We start from the raw sequence: 22,857 nt of genomic DNA on the forward strand, positions 1-22,857 counted from the left end.
CACTTGGTGAGTTAGTAATGGCATAGTATGTTGATGATGCACTTGGTGAGTTAGTAATGGCATAGTATGTTGATAATGCACTTGGTGAGTTAGTTGTTGTTGTTGTTGTATTTTATTTATTAACGTATCCTATGTGGACTTAAAGTATACATTTGTTTATATGATCTGGTACAATTGTTCATAACACTTGCCACATCCAGCCCCTTGGGCTTATAAGACACAAATCCAATTTTTGCAAAATAAATAAATAAATAAATACATAAAGAAAGAAACATTTTTTTTTTTCAAGTGTGAGGAGTATATCTTACAAATTATACATTTTCTCCTTTCCCTTATTATAAGCATCAAAGATAAAGTTTGCCAACAGGTCAGGTGTTTTGATCATCAATAGTTCAATCTTATCGATAATTTGAAAAGCACTGAAATCTGGGTATAAAGCACACACTCTACTAAATAAGGTATCTCTTAAAGAATTATACAGACAGCAATCAAAAAGAAAGTGTTTCGCATCTTCAATTTCTGATCCTAAACAAAAATTACAGGTTCTATCCTCCACTGGTAGCTGTTGAAATCTACCTGTTTCTATTTTTAAAGGTAAAATGCCAGTTCTAAACTGAGCGAGAATAGAGCGTTTCGGTCTTGACAATGGTTGTAGTAAATAATTTTCTGTTTCATATTTTTTCTTGAAAGAAACATAAGTTCTTAACTTGGGTTTTCTACATACATCAGTAAACCACTTCCTTTCAAAAGTCTCTTTTAACTTACAAGAGGCATCATCCAAATTTAAAGCTTCAAGATTGAAAAACTTATTTTGTAAATTAATATTTCTGAATACATTAGCTATGTCATAAGACCAATTCTTGTATCTATCTCTTAAATTGTAATCCCACAAAAAGACAGCTTTAGTGATTCTATCATTTGACATCTTAACCACTCTATTCCAAAATCTGAGAATATTCAGTTTATGTCTTACATTAGATGAAGTCCAACCCATGTCACCATTTATGGCAAGTTTTGGTGCAAATTTATGCACCCCAAGAAAATATCTTATTGCTCTATTTTGTAAAGATTCACATTTCATATTATCAACATAACCCCATATCCCAGAGCAATAATCTGCAATTGGTATAACACAAGAGTCGAATAAAGTGGTAAAAGTGCGAAATCTAAAATCCCTGTATTTGTGTATTTTTGAGATTACAGCTCCTAACGCCCTGCCCGCTGCATCACATAGTGTACCTGCTGTTACATCAAAATTTAAAAATTCGTCCAGTACAACCCCAAGATATTTGTAACTAGGAACCATAACTAATGCTTTATCGTTGTATTGAAAAACAAAATTTGTTCTCTCAATATTTGGACCCCTAAAATGTACAATTTGTGTTTTGGCCTCATTAACGACCATACGCCACTTTTGACACCAGTGGGCGAGTACTGTGATTGCTCCTTGAAGTTTATCTTCGGAATCTGATACAATCACTATATCATCAGCATAAAGTAGGACACTAATCATCCGATCACCCACTGGAATGCCAATGTGAAGGTCATTAATTTCGACTGCTAAATCATTTAAGTATACCGAAAATAAAGTGGGAGAAAGAACATCCCCCTGTCTAACCCCAGAGCTTGTACTGAACCATGGAGACAAAAGACCATTGACATTGATACAAGAAAATGGGTTGTGATACATATTCTTAATAGCATTGTAAAAGTTACCATTAATGCCATAGTGAAGTAACTTATAAAATAGCATATCTCTGTTAACCCAATCAAAGGCTTTTTTCATGTCTACAAATGCAGCAAAAGTTGACAAACCTTGAGCTTTTCTATTTCTAATTATGGATGTTAGAACAAATATGTGATCTACACAAGCCCTTGATTTCCTAAAGCCATTTTGTTCATCAACTATTAGATTTTCTGAATCGAGAAATGTCACCAATCTATTATTTAGAATACCTGAGAAAAGTTTACTTACAGTGGAGAGAAGACTGACGCCCCTGTAATTTAAAGGGATACGTGGGTCATTATGCAAATTCTTTGGAATAGGTTTAATAATAGCTTTCCCCCATATGCTTGGCATAATACCCAAACAAAATATATATTGGAATAACCTATGAAGCAATGCTATAGATAAATCATTTTTGAACACTTCATTAGGGAGGTTATCTAAACCCACTGCTTTTTTATTCTTTGCATTGTTAACTACTTGATAAACCTCTTCAATTGAAATATCACGATTCAGAAAAACATTGTAACTTTGAGAATCAGTACAATCCCTTTCTAGATGAATCTTACTACTCACAGCATGTTGGAAAAAAGCACTGTCAAATGAGTGAACCCCCTCCGGTATATTGTAAAGGCCTTCAAAATCAACTTTCCACCTATCTAGAACTGCATCAGTATCATAAACTATAGAACCATCATTATCGTAAACTTCCATGGGGACATCTTTATTTCTTTTAGGACCCAATTTATTCACATGGTTCCAAAACTCATTTGGGTTATCTGTATTCAAAGCCTCAATGTCATCCATAAGTTTCCTATAGTGAGACCTTTTCAGCTGTCTATATCGCTGATCAAATAAATGCCTGGAATTAATAAAAGACAGTCTAGCTTTTAATCTTTGTGACTTTGAGCCTTTACAATGTAGGAAGGATTTTTCTTTCGACCTCATGCTTTTCCACAATGTTGTGAGTTCAGAGTTCCAGAATGGTTTATAACTTTTAGAATACCTTGAACAAGTAGGGGAGTCTGAATAGTCTAGCAAAGAATCCATTTCTGTAAAAAAGCACTTACAAAATTTGTCATATATATCATCCACATCCCTTTGAGTGTTTTTATTACTTTCAAGCAAATCAATTATTTCCAGAGTAGCACGTCTACTTATCTCTGAATCTAAAAAATTTGTGGGAATATTTGAAACATTGTATCTCCTTTTCTTGTCAGGAGTGGGCTGTGTACTATGACTTTTGTCTTTGCTTTCAGAATGTACATCATAAACTGTAAAAGTGACAGACAATACAGAATGATCTGGTAAAGCACATTCACCAATGTAACCGTGTAGGTTATACATATCAATCAAGGAAGAAATAGGTTGTACATTAAAATCCTGACAAAAGTCTATACACTCATGAGGGAAGATAACATAGTCAACAACGGCTTTTCCTCTATGAGAGACTGAAGTAAAATTGTCATTAAGAGGACAGATTCTGCCATTTAAAACAGCCATCTTAGAATCTTTTAAGAATTCAATCAAGGTCTCCCCATGTTGTTTACAAATGTGTCTATATGTACTCTTTTTGGAATGTGATCAATCTCCCCGATAAAGTCATTTGCTGTTCCAATACGTGCATTAAAATCGCCACAAATAATGATATTATCACTTTGATTATTAACATACATTTGGCAGATTAAATGACTGTAGAAAGAAATAGCATCTTTACCCCATGTAGAGTTTTCTGGAGAGAGATAACATGTAAATACAATGAACTCATAATGTGTAAACTTATGAACAAATTTTACACCTAAGATACCATCAAAAGAACTATCACAAATAGAAATGTTGTACAATTCAAATAAATCATTTTTTATCAAGAGACCTACACCACCTGAGGCACGAAAGGCTTTTTTGTGAACAAACTTTCTATGAGAACCATACCAACTATAACCTGCAATATCAATGCTATTATGTTGTTTAAGATGCGTTTCACTAAGACTAACAATGTCCGGGTTTTTACAAAGAATTACTTTCTCAATTAAGTCCTTATTTTTTGTGGTCCAACCATTAATATTCCAATGGAGTATCGTAATGGTGGATCCAAGGGGCTGTCCTGTTTCTCACCCTTCTCTGCTCATATCCGCTCTGCCTCTATCTTCACCTTTCATAAGTCGCCCACTGCCAGAGAATTTGTACTGATCTCCATTCGGCAGGTCCTTCAGAATGGCTCTCATGTTTAGTTCAATTAGCCGCTCAGCATGGGACTTACACGAATGTATATATACTCGGTCAAAGCCGTCGGCGTCTTTCAACATGGATTTCGCCCGTAGGACCTTCACTTTAGTCGCTAAGTCTGCGAACTCAACCTTCACTATGCCTGGACGATTATTTCGAGGACGCATTCTACAACAATGGTCAATCTGAACATCAGGAAGTTCAAGTCCGGAGTGAATTAGCTGCGCCACCTTCATATCAAGGTCTTCTTCGTCGCCGTCCGCGTCCAAGTTCACAACAATGATTGAACGGTTTGGGTCAAAGGTCGTCTTGTCGTTTTTACGTGATAGATTATTTTCTAGGCTATCTTCAACCTTACGTTCTAACCTCTCAACCCGAGTGCGTAGACCAGCTATCTCCAGCATAAGCTCATCTTTAATCTCCTTGGTAGAACTCCTCATTTCCGATAATAACTTTGCCTGGTTGCTGTCAATGCGGTCAAGTCTGGAACTCAGCTTTTCAATAGCCGCCATGACACCACTATTCTGCTCACCAGCTCCTTCGTCAGTGGCAGCAACACTGGCGGAGGTACTTCTAGCACGAGTTTCCATGCCACCTTTGGTCAACTTAGTCTGGGGAGGTTTATTTCCCGACATGTTGCATCAAATAGTCACTATTCGTTACAAAAAGGCACGCAAATACCGGAGAAATTTCTGCCCAACTTCAAAAACATGCGTTACTCCTCACGCATGCGTACTTACTCTTAGTTAGTAATGGCATAGTATGTTGATGATGCACTTAGTGAGTTAGTAATGGCATAGTATGTTGATGATGCACTTGGTGAGTTAGTAATGGCATAGTATGTTGATAATGCACTTGGTGAGTTAGTAATGGCATAGTATGTTGATGATGCACTTGGTGAGTTAGTAATGGCATAGTATGTTGATGATGCACTTGGTGAGTTAGTAATGGCATAGTATGTTGATGATGCACTTGGTGAGTTAGTAATGGCATAGTATGTTGATGATGCACTTGGTGAGTTAGTAATGGCATAGTATGTTGATGATGCACTTGGTGAGTTAGTAATGGCATAGTATGTTGATGATGCACTTGGTGAGTTAGTAATGGCATAGTATGTTGATAATGCACTTAGTGAGTTAGTAATGGCATAGTATGTTGATAATGCACTTGGTGAGTTAGTAATGGCATAGTATGTTGATAATGCATTTGGTGAGTTAGTAATGGCATAGTATGTTGATGATGCACTTGGTGAGTTAGTAATGGCATAGTATGTTGATGATGCACTTGGTGAGTTAGTAATGGCATAGTATGTTGATAATGCACTTGGTGAGTTAGTAATGGCATAGTATGTTGATGATGCACTTGGTGAGTTAGTAATGGCATAGTATGTTGATGATGCACTTAGTGAGTTAGTAATGGCATAGCATGTTGATAATGCACTTGGTGAGTTAGTAATGGCATAGTATGTTGATAATGCATTTGGTGAGTTAGTAATGGCATAGTATGTTGATGATGCACTTGGTGAGTTAGTAATGGCATAGTATGTTGATGATGCACTTGGTGAGTTAGTAATGGCATAGTATGTTGATAATGCATTTGGTGAGTTAGTAATGGCATAGTATGTTGATAATGCACTTGGTGAGTTAGTAATGGCATAGTATGTTGATGATGCACTTGGTGAGTTAGTAATGGCATAGTATGTTGGTGATGCACTTGGTGAGTTAGTAATGGCATAGCATGTTGATGATGCACTTGGTGAGTTAGTAATGGCATAGTATGTTGATGATGCACTTGGTGAGTTAGTAATGGCATAGTATGTTGGTGATGCACTTGGTGAGTTAGTAATGGCATAGTATGTTGATAATGCACTTGGTGAGTTAGTAATGGCATAGTATGTTGATGATGCACTTGGTGAGTTAGTAATGGCATAGTATGTTGATGATGCACTTGGTGAGTTAGTAATGGCATAGTATGTTGATGATGCACTTGGTGAGTTAGTAATGGCATAGTATGTTGATAATGCACTTGGTGAGTTAGTAATGGCATAGCATGTTGATAATGCACTTGGTGAGTTAGTAATGGCATAGTATGTTGATGATGCACTTGGTGAGTTAGTAATGGCATAGTATGTTGATGATGCACTTGGTGAGTTAGTAATGGCATAGTATGTTGATAATGCACTTGGTGAGTTAGTAATGGCATAGCATGTTGATAATGCACTTGGTGAGTTAGTAATGGCATAGTATGTTGATGATGCACTTGGTGAGTTAGTAATGGCATAGTATGTTGATGATGCACTTGGTGAGTTAGTAATGGCATAGTATGTTGGTGATGCACTTGGTGAGTTAGTAATGGCATAGTATGTTGATAATGCACTTGGTGAGTTAGTAATGGCATAGTATGTTGATGATGCACTTGGTGAGTTAGTAATGGCATAGTATGTTGATGATGCACTTGGTGAGTTAGTAATGGCATAGTATGTTGATAATGCACTTGGTGAGTTAGTAATGGCATAGTATGTTGGTGATGCACTTGGTGAGTTAGTAATGGCATAGTATGTTGATGATGCACTTGGTGAGTTAGTAATGGCATAGTATGTTGGTGATGCACTTGGTGAGTTAGTAATGGCATAGTATGTTGATGATGCACTTGGTGAGTTAGTAATGGCATAGTATGTTGATGATGCACTTGGTGAGTTAGTAATGGCATAGTATGTTGGTGATGCACTTGGTGAGTTAGTAATGGCATAGTATGTTGATGATGCACTTGGTGAGTTAGTAATGGCATAGTATGTTGATAATGCACTTGGTGAGTTAGTAATGGCATAGTATGTTGGTGATGCACTTGGTGAGTTAGTAATGGCATAGTATGTTGATGATGCACTTGGTGAGTTAGTAATGGCATAGTATGTTGGTGATGCACTTGGTGATATCCATGACGTTCCATGAAGTCAAGATAAGCCACCGTATTTTCATTTCTATGAATATTCATGGTTTATAGCCTTAGAAATGTTCAGTTCAGTTCAGGGATAATGTTAGGTCTATCCATGGATAGTAAAAAGTCACATGCATGATTGCACATCAATAGCTGTTAGGCCCAAGTAAAATATATGTTAATCATGAATCAAATGTCTTTAACTTGGAAACCTAGTTAACCACTAGAGGGTGTTTCGGAGGAGACAGTACAGACACTAGATTATGATTTATGTGTTTGAATCCTCAGTGAGTGAGTAGTATGTGCATTGTGCATGCTGACTATTAGATTGTATGTCATAGGTTATGTATTTGCACACAATTAGTATTTAAATAAAACATATTTCAGAAGGTTTTTCAGTAATATGACAAAATATAATCTGTGTTTGAATACAGACTACTGGGTAAGTAAAGAGCTACAAGAGAAAATGCTGATGTTCTCAGTGGGTAAAAATGTATACAACTGCTCAGTTTTGGACTGTCTATAACTTTGTTACATTTACAGCTGCTGAGCCTTGCCCCATGGAGGCTTACACTTACCTTTCTCCACTTTGCCCTCTTAGACGATATGCATTCTGGATAAATTTAGGAGCCCACCATGAAAGGCAACCTGCAACCCATGCAACACCAACATAACCAAAACAAGACCATACATAACTAGGTCTGAAAAGAAAAATAGCACCAATGGCCTTGTAGCACAATAACTGTACATTTTTAAAAAAATGTTTACCCACATGCTGATCCATGATGCTAGGTATAGGTGTTCATTTGCTGAATGACTATCCAGTTCCCCATCCAACCCTGTTGTTATCTTTGCAATATACACAATCATTTGGCTGTTGCTATGGGCATGGTCATGTTGCTTGACATATTTGCATACATTTTTTGAAGGTCTGTTCACTTATCTATGAATCCCTGATGCTATCTTTACAATACAAGTGATCATTTGGCTGTTGGTATGGGCATGGCATTGTTGCTAGGTGTACTTGCACATATTTTTTGGAATCTTTATTCATTTGGCTATTAATCCCTGTTGTTAACTTTGGCAGACACTTTGCCATGCCTATAGCACTACTGAACCTTATCAGTTCAGTTGTGCTAAAAATGGATACATTTATTTAATGATTTGAGTTTGAGTCAGGTTGAGGGGATTACAACCAAAATTATTCTTTAATGTTTAATAAATTAATTAGTTCAGATTAGATTTCATCTTTTCTTTTACCACCACTAAGTTTCTGTGTACTAGGTACTCGGTCAATGTTTCTGTACACTAGGTTCTCAGTCAATGTTTCTGTTTACTACATGTAGGTTCTCAGTTAATGTTTTGTGAACTAGGTTCTCAGTCAATATTTTTGTATACTACATGTAGGTACTCAGTTAATGTTTCTGTGTACTAGGTACTCCGTCAATATTTCTGTTTGCTACATGTAGGTATTCAGTCAATGTATCTGTTTACTAGGTTCTAAGTCAATGCTTCTGTATACTAGGTTCTCAGTCAATGTATCTGTATACTAGGTACTCAGTCAATGCCTCTGTTTGCTAGGTTCTAAGTCAATGCTTCTGTATACTAGGTACTCCGTCAATATTTCTGTTTGCTACATGTAGGTATTCAGTCAATGTATCTGTATACTAGGTTCTCAGTCAATGTATCTGTATACTAGGTTCTCAGTCAATGCTTCTGTATACTAGGTACTCAGTCAATATTTTTGTATACTACATGTAACTAGGTACTCCGTCAATATTTCTGTTTGCTACATGTAGGTATTCAGTCAATGTATCTGTTTACTAGGTTCTAAGTCAATGCTTCTGTATACTAGGTTCTCAGTCAATGTATCTGTATACTAGGTTCTCAGTCAATGCTTCTGTGTACTAGGTTCTCAGTCAATGCCTCTGTTTGCTAGGTTCTAAGTCAATGCTTTTGTATACTAGGTACTCAGTCAATGTTTCTGTTTGCTACATGTAGGTACTCAGTCAATGTTTCTGTGTACTAGGTTCTCAGTCAATGTATCTGTATACTAGGTTCTCAGTCAATGCTTCTGTATACTAGGTACTCAGTCAATGTTTCTGTTTGCTACATGTAGGTACTCAGTCAATGTTTCTGTGTACTAGGTTCTCAGTCAATGTATCTGTATACTAGGTTCTAAGTCAATGTATCTGTATACAAGGTTCTAAGTCAATGCTTTTGTATACTAGGTTCTATGTCAATGCTTCTGTATACTAGGTACTCAGTCAATGTATCTGTATACTAGGTACTCAGTCAATGCTTCTGTATACTAGGTTCTAAGTCATTGTATCTGTATACTAAGTACTCAGTCAATGTATCTGTATACTAGGTTCTCAGTCAATGCTTCTGTATACTAGGTTCTAAGTCAATGTATCTGTGTACTAGGTACTCAGTCATTGTATCTGTATACTAGGTACTCAGTCAATGTATCTGTATACTAGGTACTCAGTCAATGCTTCTGTATACTAGGTACTCAGTCAATATTTCTGTATACTAGGTACTCAGTCAATGCTTCTGTATACTAGGTTCTAAGTCAATGTATCTGTATACTAGGTACTCAGTCAATGTATCTGTATACTAGGTTCTCAGTCAATGCTTCTGTATACTAGGTTCTAAGTCAATGTATCTGTATACTAGGTACTCAGTCAATGCTTCTGTATACCAGGTACTCAGTCAATGTATCTGTATACTAGGTACTCAGTCAATGTATCTGTATACTAGGTTTTCAGTCAATGTATCTGTATACTAGGTACTCAGTCAATGTATCTGTATACTAGGTACTCAGTCAATGTTTCTGTATACTAGGTTCTAAGTCAATGTATCTGTATACTAGGTACTCAGTCAATGCTTCTGTATACCAGGTACTCAGTCAATGTATCTGTATACTAGGTTCTAAGTCAATGTATCTGTATACTAGGTACTCAGTCAATGTTTCTGTGTACTAGGTACTCAGTCAATGCTTCTGTATACTAGGTTCTCAGTCAATGTATCTGTATACTAGGTACTCAGTCAATGTTTCTGTATACTAGGTTCTTAGTCAATGCTTCTGTATACTAGGTTCTAAGTCAATACTTCTGTATACTAGGTACTCAGTCAATGCTTCTGTATACTAGGTTCTAAGTCAATGCTTCTGTATACTAGGTACTCAGTCAATGCTTCTGTATACTAGGTTTTCAGTCAATGTATCTGTATACTAGGTACTCAGTCAATGCTTCTGTATACTAGGTACTCAGTCAATGTATCTGTATACTAGGTACTCAGTCAATGCTTCTGTATACTAGGTTCTAAGTCAATGTATCTGTATACTAGGTACTAAGTCAATGCTTCTGTATACTAGGTACTAAGTCAATGCTTCTGTATACTAGGTACTCAGTCAATGCTTCTGTATACTAGGCTCTCAGTCAATGCTTCTGTATACTTGGTTCTCAGTCAATGTATCTGTATACTAGGTTCTCAGTCAATGTTTCTGTATACTAGGTTCTAAGTCAATGCTTCTGTATACCAGGTACTCAGTCAATGCTTCTGTATACTAGGTTCTCAGTCAATGCTTCTGTATACTAGGTACTCAGTCAATGTATCTGTATACTAGGTACTCAGTCAATGTTTCTGTATACTAGGTTCTAAGTCAATGCTTCTGTATACTAGGTACTCAGTCAATGTATCTGTATACTAGGTACTCAGTCAATGTATCTGTATACTAGGTACTCAGTCATTGTATCTGTATACTAGGTTCTAAGTCAATGTATCTGTGTACTAGGTACTCAGTCATTGTATCTGTATACTAGGTACTCAGTCAATGTTTCTGTATACTAGGTTCTAAGTCAATGTATCTGTATACTAGGTACTCAGTCATTGTATCTGTATACTAGGTTCTAAGTCAATGTATCTGTATACTAGGTTCTAAGTCAATGCTTCTGTATACTAGGTTCTAAGTCAATGTATCTGTGTACTAGGTACTCAGTCAATGTATCTGTATACTAGGTACTCAGTCAATGTTTCTGTATACTAGGTTCTAAGTCAATGCTTCTGTATACTAGGTACTCAGTCAATGTTTCTGTGTACTAGGTACTCAGTCAATGTATCTGTATACTAGGTACTCAGTCAATGTTTCTGTATACTAGGTACTCAGTCAATGCTTCTGTATACTAGGTACTCAGTCAATGTATCTGTATACTAGGTACTCAGTCAATGCTTCTGTATACTAGGTACTCAGTCAATGTATCTGTATACTAGGTACTAAGTCGATGCTTCTGTATACTAGGTTCTAAGTCAATGTATCTGTATACTAGGTACTAAGTCAATGCTTCTGTATACTAGGTACTCAGTCAATGTTTCTGTGTACTAGGTTCTCAGTCAATGTTTCTGTATACTAGGTTCTAAGTCAATGTATCTGTATACTAGGTACTCAGTCAATGTATCTGTATACTAGGTTCTAAGTCAATGTATCTGTATACTAGGTTCTAAGTCAATGTATCTGTATACTAGGTACTCAGTCAATGTATCTGTATACTAGGTTCTCAGTCAATGTTTCTGTGTACTAGGTACTCAGTCAATGTATCTGTATACTAGGTTCTAAGTCAATGTTTCTGTGTACTAGGTACTCAGTCAATGTATCTGTATACTAGGTTCTAAGTCAATGTATCTGTATACTAGGTTCTAAGTCAATGTATCTGTATACTAGGTTCTAAGTCAATGCTTCTGTATACTAGGTTCTAAGTCAATGTATCTGTGTACTAGGTACTCAGTCAATGCTTCTGTATACTAGGTTCTAAGTCAATGTATCTGTGTACTAGGTACTCAGTCAATGTATCTGTATACTAGGTACTCAGTCAATGCTTCTGTATACTAGGTTCTAAGTCAATGCTTCTGTATACTAGGTACTCAGTCAATGTATCTGTATACTAGGTACTCAGTCAATGTATCTGTATACTAGGTTCTCAGTCAATGCTTCTATATACTAGGTTCTAAGTCAATGCTTCTGTATACTAGGTTTCATGCTGAAAAATGTAAAGATATAATACAGTAAAAATCATAACCGAACCACTGAGCAAATGGATATGGACAAGTTCACCACATAAGTGTCCCAGGGCGTGATACAGAAAATCATTGCATGGGTTTGATGTGAATGTGTTTCATTGAATTACATTGGAAGCAATATTGGGTATATGATAATCATTTGTAAAGACTATGGTTTCCCCATGGTGGCAGGAAGCACAGACAGAACAAGTAGTCTTCACAACATGTTTTCAATCATCCTTACACATGTACTTTAAGTACATTGTACATGTGAAAGTCATTGCAGCAATATTTTTTATATTGGTTTTGCCAAATTAATATTTCTACTCAAGTATATGAATGGTTGGCCTGCAATCCTTTGCAGTTGGGAAGGATCCTGAAAATCACTTCTTTTAAAGATACAAGAAAACACCTCACAAATAATTTGGTTTTACTTACGTTTTAAACAAGGCTGTCAAGTCTTGGATATAAGTTGTATTTCTAACTGGAGCTGTGGTGTCTGATGCACCTCTTTTGGGTTCTTTGACAACTAGGGCAATTAGAGCAACTGCAATAACACCAAGAAATGGTGTTACTCTCAGACCCCACTGCCATGCTCCAGCTGCTTGGCCAACATAGGTACCTAATACATACCCCATACCACTGTCAAGTAAGAACAGAATTAAACCATGTTACAACATCATCAATTTTTTGGAACAAAATCAAAAGAGAAACTCTTAATTGCTTTTTTTGTATTACATTTCAGTTTATCTCAAACAAGATGACCAAATGTGGCATATGGAATCCGACTCTGAACAAATCTATGAGCAGGCATGTAGCTAAGGACTGGGGTTGGAAGCCCACAAAAAGAACTGGCTACTCTGCAATGTTTTGCCAGCTACCTTTACAGGAGTTTGTTTAAAAATTATTTGTTTCAACCAGTGTATTTCCATCTTTGACCACATTCATGGGTCTTGTTTGTATATAATACTGTATACTTTTCACATTTTACCAGCTATTCTAAAAAATGACTTACATCCCTGATTAGTCAATTCTTACCTGCCAACTGGGATGGCAAAATAAAATACTGCTAACATTCGTGTTCTCTGCCCTTTACTAAATAAGTCAGCTATAATTGTAGGTGCTATTGTAGAGTAACTGGCTTCTCCTATACCAACCAGTCCACGGTCAAGAAAAAAGAGTGGTGCTAACTGTAAAAAATAAGTATGTAAATATTGATTTGCTTGGGTCTAATACATTAAAAATAACAAACAAGAAAAAACACATTAGACAAGGAAATGTGTCTGGTGTCATTCTCCATACATTACAATGATAAAAGACCGTTACTCTACTATTTGTGAATCAATATATTATAGATATCAGTAAGTGGATTTATCTGGATTAATTGATAGATCTGTTACAAACAGATATGTTTCTTTATCTGGATCAAACTGGTTTCAACCAGTTTAAACTGCTGCTAATTGGATATACTTAGATGTATTATTTCTATTAAATTAAAACAACTGCTACACCAATAATCAACTGACAAAAACACTTACATGATTTGGTATAAATGACCCAACCATGGTGAATATAGACCAAAGTGAAATACCAAGACACATTAAAAACTTTCGATTATATCTGTCACCAAGAAAACCAAACAATGGCGCTGCTATCATATACATGATGATAAAAACAGTCTGTAAAAGGCCACCTTCTGCATCATCTAAACTGTAATAATCTTGTATTTTTTCTAGATTTCCTGAGAAAATAAAAAGGAGCCATTAGAACAACAATGTAACTGTATATAAAATTCATTGCTAACTTTTGACACAAATACTATAAATACTATGGTTCCAATAAATAATACAATAAGTACATTTGAGCATCATGGGATATTTAACTAATGGTTTTAGCCTTGGTTTTGATGGCCCACAGACTTACCATTCTCTTTCTGATCTAATATTCCCATATCAATACCATGGCTTATGATCTTTGTAGCAAAGATATCTATTTTGCCATGACTTACATTATGAGGGTAGCTTGCTGAAAGCGCATGAGTAGGACTCAAAATATGATTATGTATTAGATTTTTGTAATTTCAAATTCAAAACTGATTTCTGTGCTTCATGAGTCCAGGCATTGATGTAGGATTGCAAGAAAGTATTTGCACTTGACATTGGGTTTTGATGACTGGCTGTATGATTTGGAGATCAAAAACCTGAGCAAGAGCCATTCAATTCTTTGCCCATGACGTAGAAACTATATCAGATTCTTGCAACTTGTTTATAGTTATATAAATTAAGGCTGTAGTTTTTTACTTCTTTGAACTTTCTATTGAAATAAATAAATAAATAAATAAATAAATAAATAAATAAATAAATAAATAAATAAATATACACAAAAAATAAATAAATGAACATTACTTATTTATCTATTTATGGTCAAACAAATTCTGAGAAGAAAAACACTAACATGAGAGAAGAAAATCAGTAGGGCCATGAAAATTCTGATAGTTTGAAAGAGGAACTTGAAATATCTAGCTTTTTTATTTGTGATTTTTTGGAACCAAATTAAACTTCAGAACGAATTGTTTACAAAGTATACATTTGCAAATTTGCTTGCTGCTTTGCCAAAACCAAATACACTTCAGAGCCAGATAATATGTACTGGATAGCAAATTTGCTTCAACTACAGTATTCAAGTATTGTAAGGCTTTCATCATGTGCATGGTTTGATATTTTACAAAACAATCAACCTACCTACCTTCCAAAAGTGATGGGCAAGGTTGAAAGTTGAACAGATTTATTTTTTCATGATTTTATTCAAATAAAGTCATTGTCTTCATGAGAACATGTAATTGCAATAAGGGCAATATGGGACGCACAATTTACATGTAATTGTATAAATATAAACATACTGATATTCTAATAATGGCTTTAGGGGGTGGCTAACTTAATCAGTTTGATGGTTTCAAAAATGTGACCGGGGTCACTAAATGACTGCAGTGAAGAGACATGTTGTACTCTATACAAGACTTTAGTCACACAGGAAACAAACCTACAATGAATATACAAAAATACTGCCAATGGCATTGTAGCACAACTGTACAGTTTTTAAAAATGTTTATTCATATGCTAGTCCATGCTAACAATAGGTGTTCATTTGCTGAATGACTATCCAGTTGCCTATCCAACCATGTTGCTATCTTTGTGATATATGCTACCATCTGGCTGTTGCTATGGGTGTGGTCATGTTGCTAGATATATTTGCATACATTTTTGAATGTTTTCGTTCACTTGTGTATGAATTCCTGATATTATCTTTGCAATATATGTGATCATTTGGCTGTAACTAAGGGCATGGTCTTGTTGATAGGCAGATTTGCATACATTTTAAAACGTTTATTCATTTGTCTATTAATCCTCTTGTTATCTTCGCAATATATGTGATCATTTGGCTGTTGCTATGGGTGTGGTCTTGTTGCTAGGCAAATTTACATACATTTTTTGAATGTCTATTCAATTGTCTATTAATCCCTGTTGTTATCTTTGCAATATGTGATCATTTGACTGTAGCCTTGGGCATGGTCTTGTTGCTAGGCACATTTGCATATATTTTTTGAATGTTTATTCATTTATCTTTCTATTCCTGTTGTTATCTTTCCAATATACGTGATGATTTGGCTGTTGCTATGGGCGTGGTCTTGTTGCTAGGCAAACTTACATACATTTTTTGAATGTTTATTCAATTGTCTAGGAATCCCTTGTGTTCTCTTTGTGAAATATATCGTTTGGCTGTTGCTATGGGCGTGGTCATGGTTGCTAGTGTATTTGCATACATTTTTTGAATGTTTTTTCACTTGCCTACCAGATGATGTTATTAGACCAAAATATACTGCCATTTGGTTGTTGCTATAAGAGCGTGGTCATGGTTGCTAGGGCCAATTTTGTCAAAATGTTCTGAAGAAAATCTGCAGAATAACACTTCTAGAAACATCTCACCAAGTTTCAGACTTATTGACCAGCACCTTTTGAGATATAAGTTTTTGACCAAAAATGAACATTTTTACACCTAATTTGCATATCAATCATGGAATTATTGTATGCTTAATATTTCTTCATCCAAATGTCCCTAGATGCATTCCCATTAAATTCAGCCCAATCTTGCTCAGTGGTTTTGGAATTATATATTTTTGACCAACAAGTCATTGAAAATGACATACTCCCCGCTATCATTGAGTTTTAAGGAACTGGCAGTTTATGTTGTCACTTTCAAACCTGGTTAATGTTGTTTGGCCTCACATGGTTGTTTTTGATATCACTACTCTGTTCAAGCATGTCTGAGTTATGGCTTTGGACATGAAAACCGCACCAACAAAATGGCTGCCAGGCAGCCATACCGGATTGTATCAAGTCGAAAATGGATATGCTCATGTATGTCACAGAACACTGTGCTAATACCAACTTTGAATGAGATCTGTTCAAGCATGTCTGAGTTATGGCTTTGGACATGGAAAATTCGCAAACAAAATGGCTGCCAGGCAGCCATATCGAATCGTATCAAGACGAAAATGGATATGCACATGTATGTCACAGAACACTGTGCTAAAACCAACTTTGAATGAGATCTGTTCAGGCATGTCTGAGTTATGGCTTTGGACATGGAAAATTCGCAAACAAAATGGCTGCCAGGCAGCCATATTGGATCGTATCACGACAACAATGAATATACACATGTATGTTATATAACACTGTCCTAATAGCAACTTTGAATGAGATCTGTTCATGCATGTCTGAGTTATGGCTTTGGACAGGGAAAATTCACAACAAAATGGCTGCTAGGCGGCCATATTGGATCGTATCATAAAACAAATTGACGTGCATATGTATGCCATAGCATGTTGCCCCTGTATCAAGTTTGAAAAAAATCGGTCCAGGCATCTCCAAGAAACAGCTGCGGACGGACGAACGGACGGACGCACAGACAGACGGAACCCAATCCATAAGTCCGACTAAAAAGACACATTTTTAGCCCTAATTTGCATATCACTGATGGGACCATCATATCATGAACAATTCTTACTAAAAACACCATGAAGAATGTTTCACCTAAATATCAGCCCAATCTGCCCAGTAGTTTTTGAGTTTAAGTTTTTTGACCAAAAATCACACCCAAATCACAAACCGGTGGTAAGATCATTTTGATTTGAACAGTTTCCCAACTAGACACCCAAGGTAATGGACCCACCAAATATCATGGCAATCGTTTCAGCGGTTTTTGACTTTAAGTTGTTTTTACACACACACACACACACACAGACAGACAGACTGACAGACAGACATCGGGCGATCTCTATAGCACTACTGAACCTCAGTTCAGTTGTGCTAAAAAGGAAAAGCATACGAAAGTTTACACAGCTCAAAGTAGATACATGATAAGGCGAATATGACAAAGATTCTTTAAATAGGACTATTGAAAGTAACAAGTATAATGAATTATAACTACATGAACTCTTACACTGCATGTTGGCTGAATCTAGTAACAGTTGAGTGATGCTACCTATGGCAAGGTGCCCATTCTGGAAGTGTCACGAATGGGGTGTGTCTCGCCTTATAAATGCTCATTTGAATAATGAACAACACAAGGTGTGGATTCACTCATATTTGATAATATGGGTGTTGGCATTTTATGGAGTCACTATGTATTATACCTCCAAAGTTATGATGCATATTGTGAGATTTAATAACATATTTGGTAGTAAAACAACGTGATGTGCATATTTCTCACTATGTTACATTTGTGTCAGGTTTTGTTGAAATCAGTTGGTGCATGCCAGAGATACGAGGGTGAATGCATGCATGGACACACGGATGGAAGGACGGAACCCAATGTATAAGTCCCCTCCATGCAATGGCCCTTGGGAACTAATGAGAGCTCACAGTCATAGATCAGTGCCATAGATTGACTGATTGTTGTGATGAAGAGACATGTGACAGACAACATATGTAAACATGTGATCAATGAATGGACACATGATGTGAGAGTTTTCCATTGTATGGAATGTAATCAACTGTCACTGATCTGAAAATGGTATATAATCCTAAAGGATCCATAACACTGCATGAGCTCTAAGCAAATTTGAATTGTCACTGATGCATGTGATGTGAAACAATTTATTGTGAAGCAACAAAATTAGATGTTCCATACCACCATAAAAGTTAAACTTTGACCACTCCCAGTTTTCATCATTTTGATCCAAAGCAAAATACAATGATGGAATAGTTTTTCATGTCATCACTTCTTATTGTACTATGCACTGCTTATGTCTATATTGTATTCATGAACAAGAGTTTAAATTTAACATTTTAAATTATACAGTAACATATAAGTATAGCTTGCTGTCTACAATAATTATTGTGAGCTGATAATATGTGTAACAACATTTTTCAAAACCATGTGTTTACAGGAAAAATAATGTACATTGCATGTAGACAAAAGAAAGAATAGAAAGCACAGACCCTACAAATCATGAACCATGCCTCCTCTATTCAATGTCGAGACCATATGAATGCCTTTATACAGAGGTGTTATGTAATAGTATGATTGATTCTTTGTTATGCAAATCATAGACAGTTATGCAAATGCAACAGTTCCTACCATGTGGAGGGGGGGGGGGTGAACACTGATTAGCTCTCACCAGACTCCCTTTATATAGTTTTGTCTAAGATGCTTCTTAGTCTGTAAGGTACACTGTGATGGGAAGCCCTCACACATTGGTCAACACCTTTCACCTCATAAATCAGTCTGAGCGGTACGACATTACTCATTCTGAGGACTGTACTTTTAAAAAAGAAGAAGAGCGGGAGAGAGGAGACTGGTTAGGGCAAAGTGAGATGACTTATCTTCCAGTTTATATGCTGCTCAGCTCTCACCAATCTTTTCATAAACACACAATACAACATGCTTATTTAAAAATACACTCACAATCTTATATACAGTACCATAATATTTTAATTTTCACTGTTGATATCTTAGCTAGATTATTAAAAGAGCCCAAAGACTTGGTTATCTGGTTTGAAAATGTTGTATCACCAAGACACTGTGTATGTTGAGTTAGATCATAGACATTGGAATATGGTTAGACAGGTAAGTCTCTGGGCTAGGCTATTCAGCAAGTAGGTAAAATCTACTGCAGGTTCCCAAACACAATTATGGTAGATTGCATGGACACATGCAATGCCACATTTAGCCCTTTCCCACTTTCTGTTACCAGGGTTACCAAGCTTTAGCAAAAACACTTCTATTCAAAGAAACAGCCATTTTGATACTACTGAACTCTTAAATTCTACCATTGACAAACAAAAGTTGAGTTATCCTTTTGTTGAGTTATCACATTCTTGATACACCCATCATGAGATCTATTTTACTACTAACAATCATTCTGATGATATAATCCAAACTTTACGGTATTTTGAGAAGAATTAGAAAATCTAAATATTACATTCATTTTTTAAATACACATTGTGACATCATAACATGGTTATTTGTTGTTAAGTTTTAAGTCTGTCTATTTTTTAATTGTACAAACTTGTTTACCGTGTATCATCAAAGTTCAAACTGAAAAGTGAGATAAATCTAATTATATTATTACGTACTGTAACATTATAATTTTTTACAAGCTAAAGCTAACATTAATGTTGTCTTTAAAAGAAAAGTCTCACATAATATCACAGGTACAACAAAGTATCTAATAAATCTATGTTGTTTTCAGACTCGGAGGTCATTTCAGGGCCAGCCCATTCTGTTCTGACGTCATCATCACATGATTATATTTTGTTGTCAAGTGTTTATGGATTTGTGTTTCACAACGAGCAAAATCTTACATCATCACACTCACCTGCAACTGTAAATCTGTCCATATAGTTCAAAAGATTTACGAAAAACAGAACACAAACTGAAAGGTACGCTCTTTTGCCGGCATCACTTTCTACGCCTTGACTCTGCAGTACTTCACTGTCGTCTGACGATGGGGGAATAAGTTCCTCCTTCTCGTCCCCATTACTTTGCGGGTCGTCCATCGTGTCACCTAGGTCTTCTTCAAGGTCGTTAACGTTTACTAGTTCTTCGCTTCTGTCGAAATAGATACTCATTTGTCTGAAGACCAACTGAGGCGATACAAAACACAGTTAACACCGATGATATTGATAATGTACTACCGATACCTGCGCCATGTTACCATGTGACCTTTGACATTCATTACCATCACCTGACCTGGGATAATCCATTAATATATTCAGAACGATAATTATGTTGTGATCCCACTGCACTGGTGACAGCTCTTGATTAGAATTTGAACTGACGACAGCACGTCTGCCAAACACATATCAACAGTAAACTAATTTTAAGAGGTCCTTGTTAATCCATACTTTTGTCAGAATTGTCCATTAATACGGGAAATGACAGCCTCTAAATAAGGAATGGAATCACCCGAGATATTGCCAGCCTTCTGACTACTTCCTGCTTTGGTCGCAGGTACTAAGTACGCGTACACGAACGGTGCTGAAGACAGTGTTTCCTTGGAAAGATTGCAAGGTAAACAAAGCAAAACATAAAATCACCTTTCGTATATAAGTAGCTTTTAATGAACATACATTTTTCTTATTTTTGAGTTTGCGACTCAAAAAGAATCTTGAGATTTGATGGGTGACATATTATAAAATATAAGGTAAATATGTTCAAACGAATGAGGAAGTACCAACAATCTCAATCAGATGTGATGAGAAATATACTTTAAGAAGTTAAAGATTTACAATCAGTCAAAATAAACGGATTTCATTGTGAACACTTCCGGGGAACTCCAACTATGAAATTTTTGGATTAACAATGAGTTGAAAGTAAAATAGGTCATAATATAAGTTTTCTTGGCAGATACCATGAGGAACAGCAAATGGGGGGGGGGACATTTCGAGGAGCAACAGGTGAGGAGACAAGCAAATTCTTGGCTTTATGAGGAGAAACATGTGAGGGGGTCTAAATTGCCATTTGGTCCTGATGAGTGATGTGACCTCATATGACCTCATAAAACCTCATATGAATTGAACAAAAAAGGACTAGTAATCTCGTTAAATGTTCATAATTCCTGGGTGCTCTATTTGAATGGACCAATCACATAACACTTTTTGATCAATATGGCTACTGCTGTTTGTCATGCAAGGCTGGAAATACTGTTAAAAACATAGGAACCTGGAAGTACACACAGTTACTAAATATCATACACAAAAGATGGAATGAGCCACTGAATCACAAGAAATGCATTAGACATGATGGTCAAAATGGGTTACATGATAGGTCCACTTAAAATAGAGTAATGGGAATTAACATCTAAGGAGATTCTTCAGTGTGAGTGGTACGACTAAAGAAATATTGGCAGAATTGTTGCCTTCCCATTGACTATGATGTCAGTTGCAGCTGGTAAATATGAGAGTTCCAAGCATGTTTGTTCTAGAAAGATTTTTACTGATCAGAAGTCAAATTAGCAATCATTTATTTAATGACTTGAAAAATATACTGTATTGCATTTGGAAGGGATCAGTCACATCCCTTGTGGGGTATTTACAATTGTGACCATTTCCCATTTTGGAAAACATATAGTAATTCTTGTTGCATAAAAAACATTATAACTACTTATTTGTAATGACTTTGCTGTTGATGTTTGCCAGGGTTTATTTATTTATTTATTGTGTTTGTTTGTTTGTTTGTTTGTTTGTTTGTTGTTTATTTGTTTGTTTGTTCTCATAAAAATGCCATATTTAGTCTGAGCATCCTGTGCTGATGATTATATAGGATTATTCTTCAGTTTTGGACCAACTTTTTCAATAACTCTGTCAGAAAACTGTTTTTCACGCCTAAATTTTTCTGATAGTCCTAAACTTATGGTATTTAATAATTATATAAACAAGTGACCTACATGTCATTTGAAAAGTAGTAACTTGGGAACAAAAATTTGACAAGTTTCATTCTTTTGAATGAGTAATATATGATCATTCAGATAGTCATCATTGTGCTAAATAACTTTTTAAAATCTTGTCATAAAAAATAAGTTTCTAGACCCGTTGCCCGCTGGCCTGTTGCCCCTGACATTTTGCCCCCTGGCCCGTTGCCCTCCCCCCCCCATTATATATCAACATATTCCACATCGTCAAGTTGGATTGATCATGAATGTAGATAAGAGTGACTTACTAGTCCATGGATTGATCTCACATGATGCATACTAATTGTCACATCGGTTCATTCAAAGGAATCCTTTATGATTCTTCGAGGTTATCGAATCTAGTACTGTTATACTGTCGAACTTCAAAGACTGTCTGTGATGTGGTGAATATTAGAACAAATTAGGTGTAATTGCCAGCAAAACGGTGTCATCATTTTTACCCTGAGCTCAGACAAGTTCCTTGTCTTTGCACCAAGTAAACACCTATGCTATGGCAAGTCATATTGCTACGAGAGCTCATTGTATTGCCGACATGTCTCCTTTCATACTGATAAAATGCACTATTCTTATCAAACAAAAACAATTAGATAGAATGCTTCTTTGTTTTAAAGGAACTTATCATCGTCAACGGCAATTCCTTTAGCCAAAGGACAAGGTGCAGACTGATTTTTGTTATATATTCTCTTTATTTGTGAACACATCACTTCCTTCATGTAATGACATCCAAAATTTTCACTATAGTCTTTTACATGATTTGCAGTAAAGTATCCAAGGCATCCAAACACAAAATTTCCTTGGAACAAACAGAACGATGAGTCATTTCAAATTTGCTGTAATTTCTAACATTTGAATTGTGCAATAACTATTGCCATTTACTGTTGCCATTGCGAGTAAAACTAAAATTGAACTTTCTAAAAGTACTTTTGATTCAGGTGAGGGG

General features: G+C 35.9%; 1 protein-coding gene across 1 annotated transcript in view; it reads right to left on the bottom strand.

Moving 5' to 3' along the window:
* Positions 1 to 20,152, bottom strand: part of LOC144448812 (protein spinster homolog 1-like) — a 31,476-nt gene extending 11,324 nt beyond the window's left edge. Inside the window, exons 1-5 of the mRNA XM_078139118.1 lie at positions 19,824 to 20,152; positions 13,483 to 13,685; positions 12,983 to 13,134; positions 12,383 to 12,586; positions 7,465 to 7,587 (exon numbers count right to left, since the gene is read on the bottom strand). Coding sequence (XP_077995244.1) covers positions 7,465 to 7,587; positions 12,383 to 12,586; positions 12,983 to 13,134; positions 13,483 to 13,685; positions 19,824 to 20,076 — 935 coding nt within the window. The 5' untranslated portion in view covers positions 20,077 to 20,152. The remainder of the gene's footprint in view (positions 1 to 7,464; positions 7,588 to 12,382; positions 12,587 to 12,982; positions 13,135 to 13,482; positions 13,686 to 19,823) is intronic.
* Between the last annotated feature and the right edge of the window lie 2,705 nt (positions 20,153 to 22,857).

The sequence above is a fragment of the Glandiceps talaboti genome, chromosome 18, assembly GCF_964340395.1.
Source record: "Glandiceps talaboti chromosome 18, keGlaTala1.1, whole genome shotgun sequence".
NCBI classification, from domain to species: Eukaryota; Metazoa; Hemichordata; class Enteropneusta; family Spengelidae; genus Glandiceps; species Glandiceps talaboti.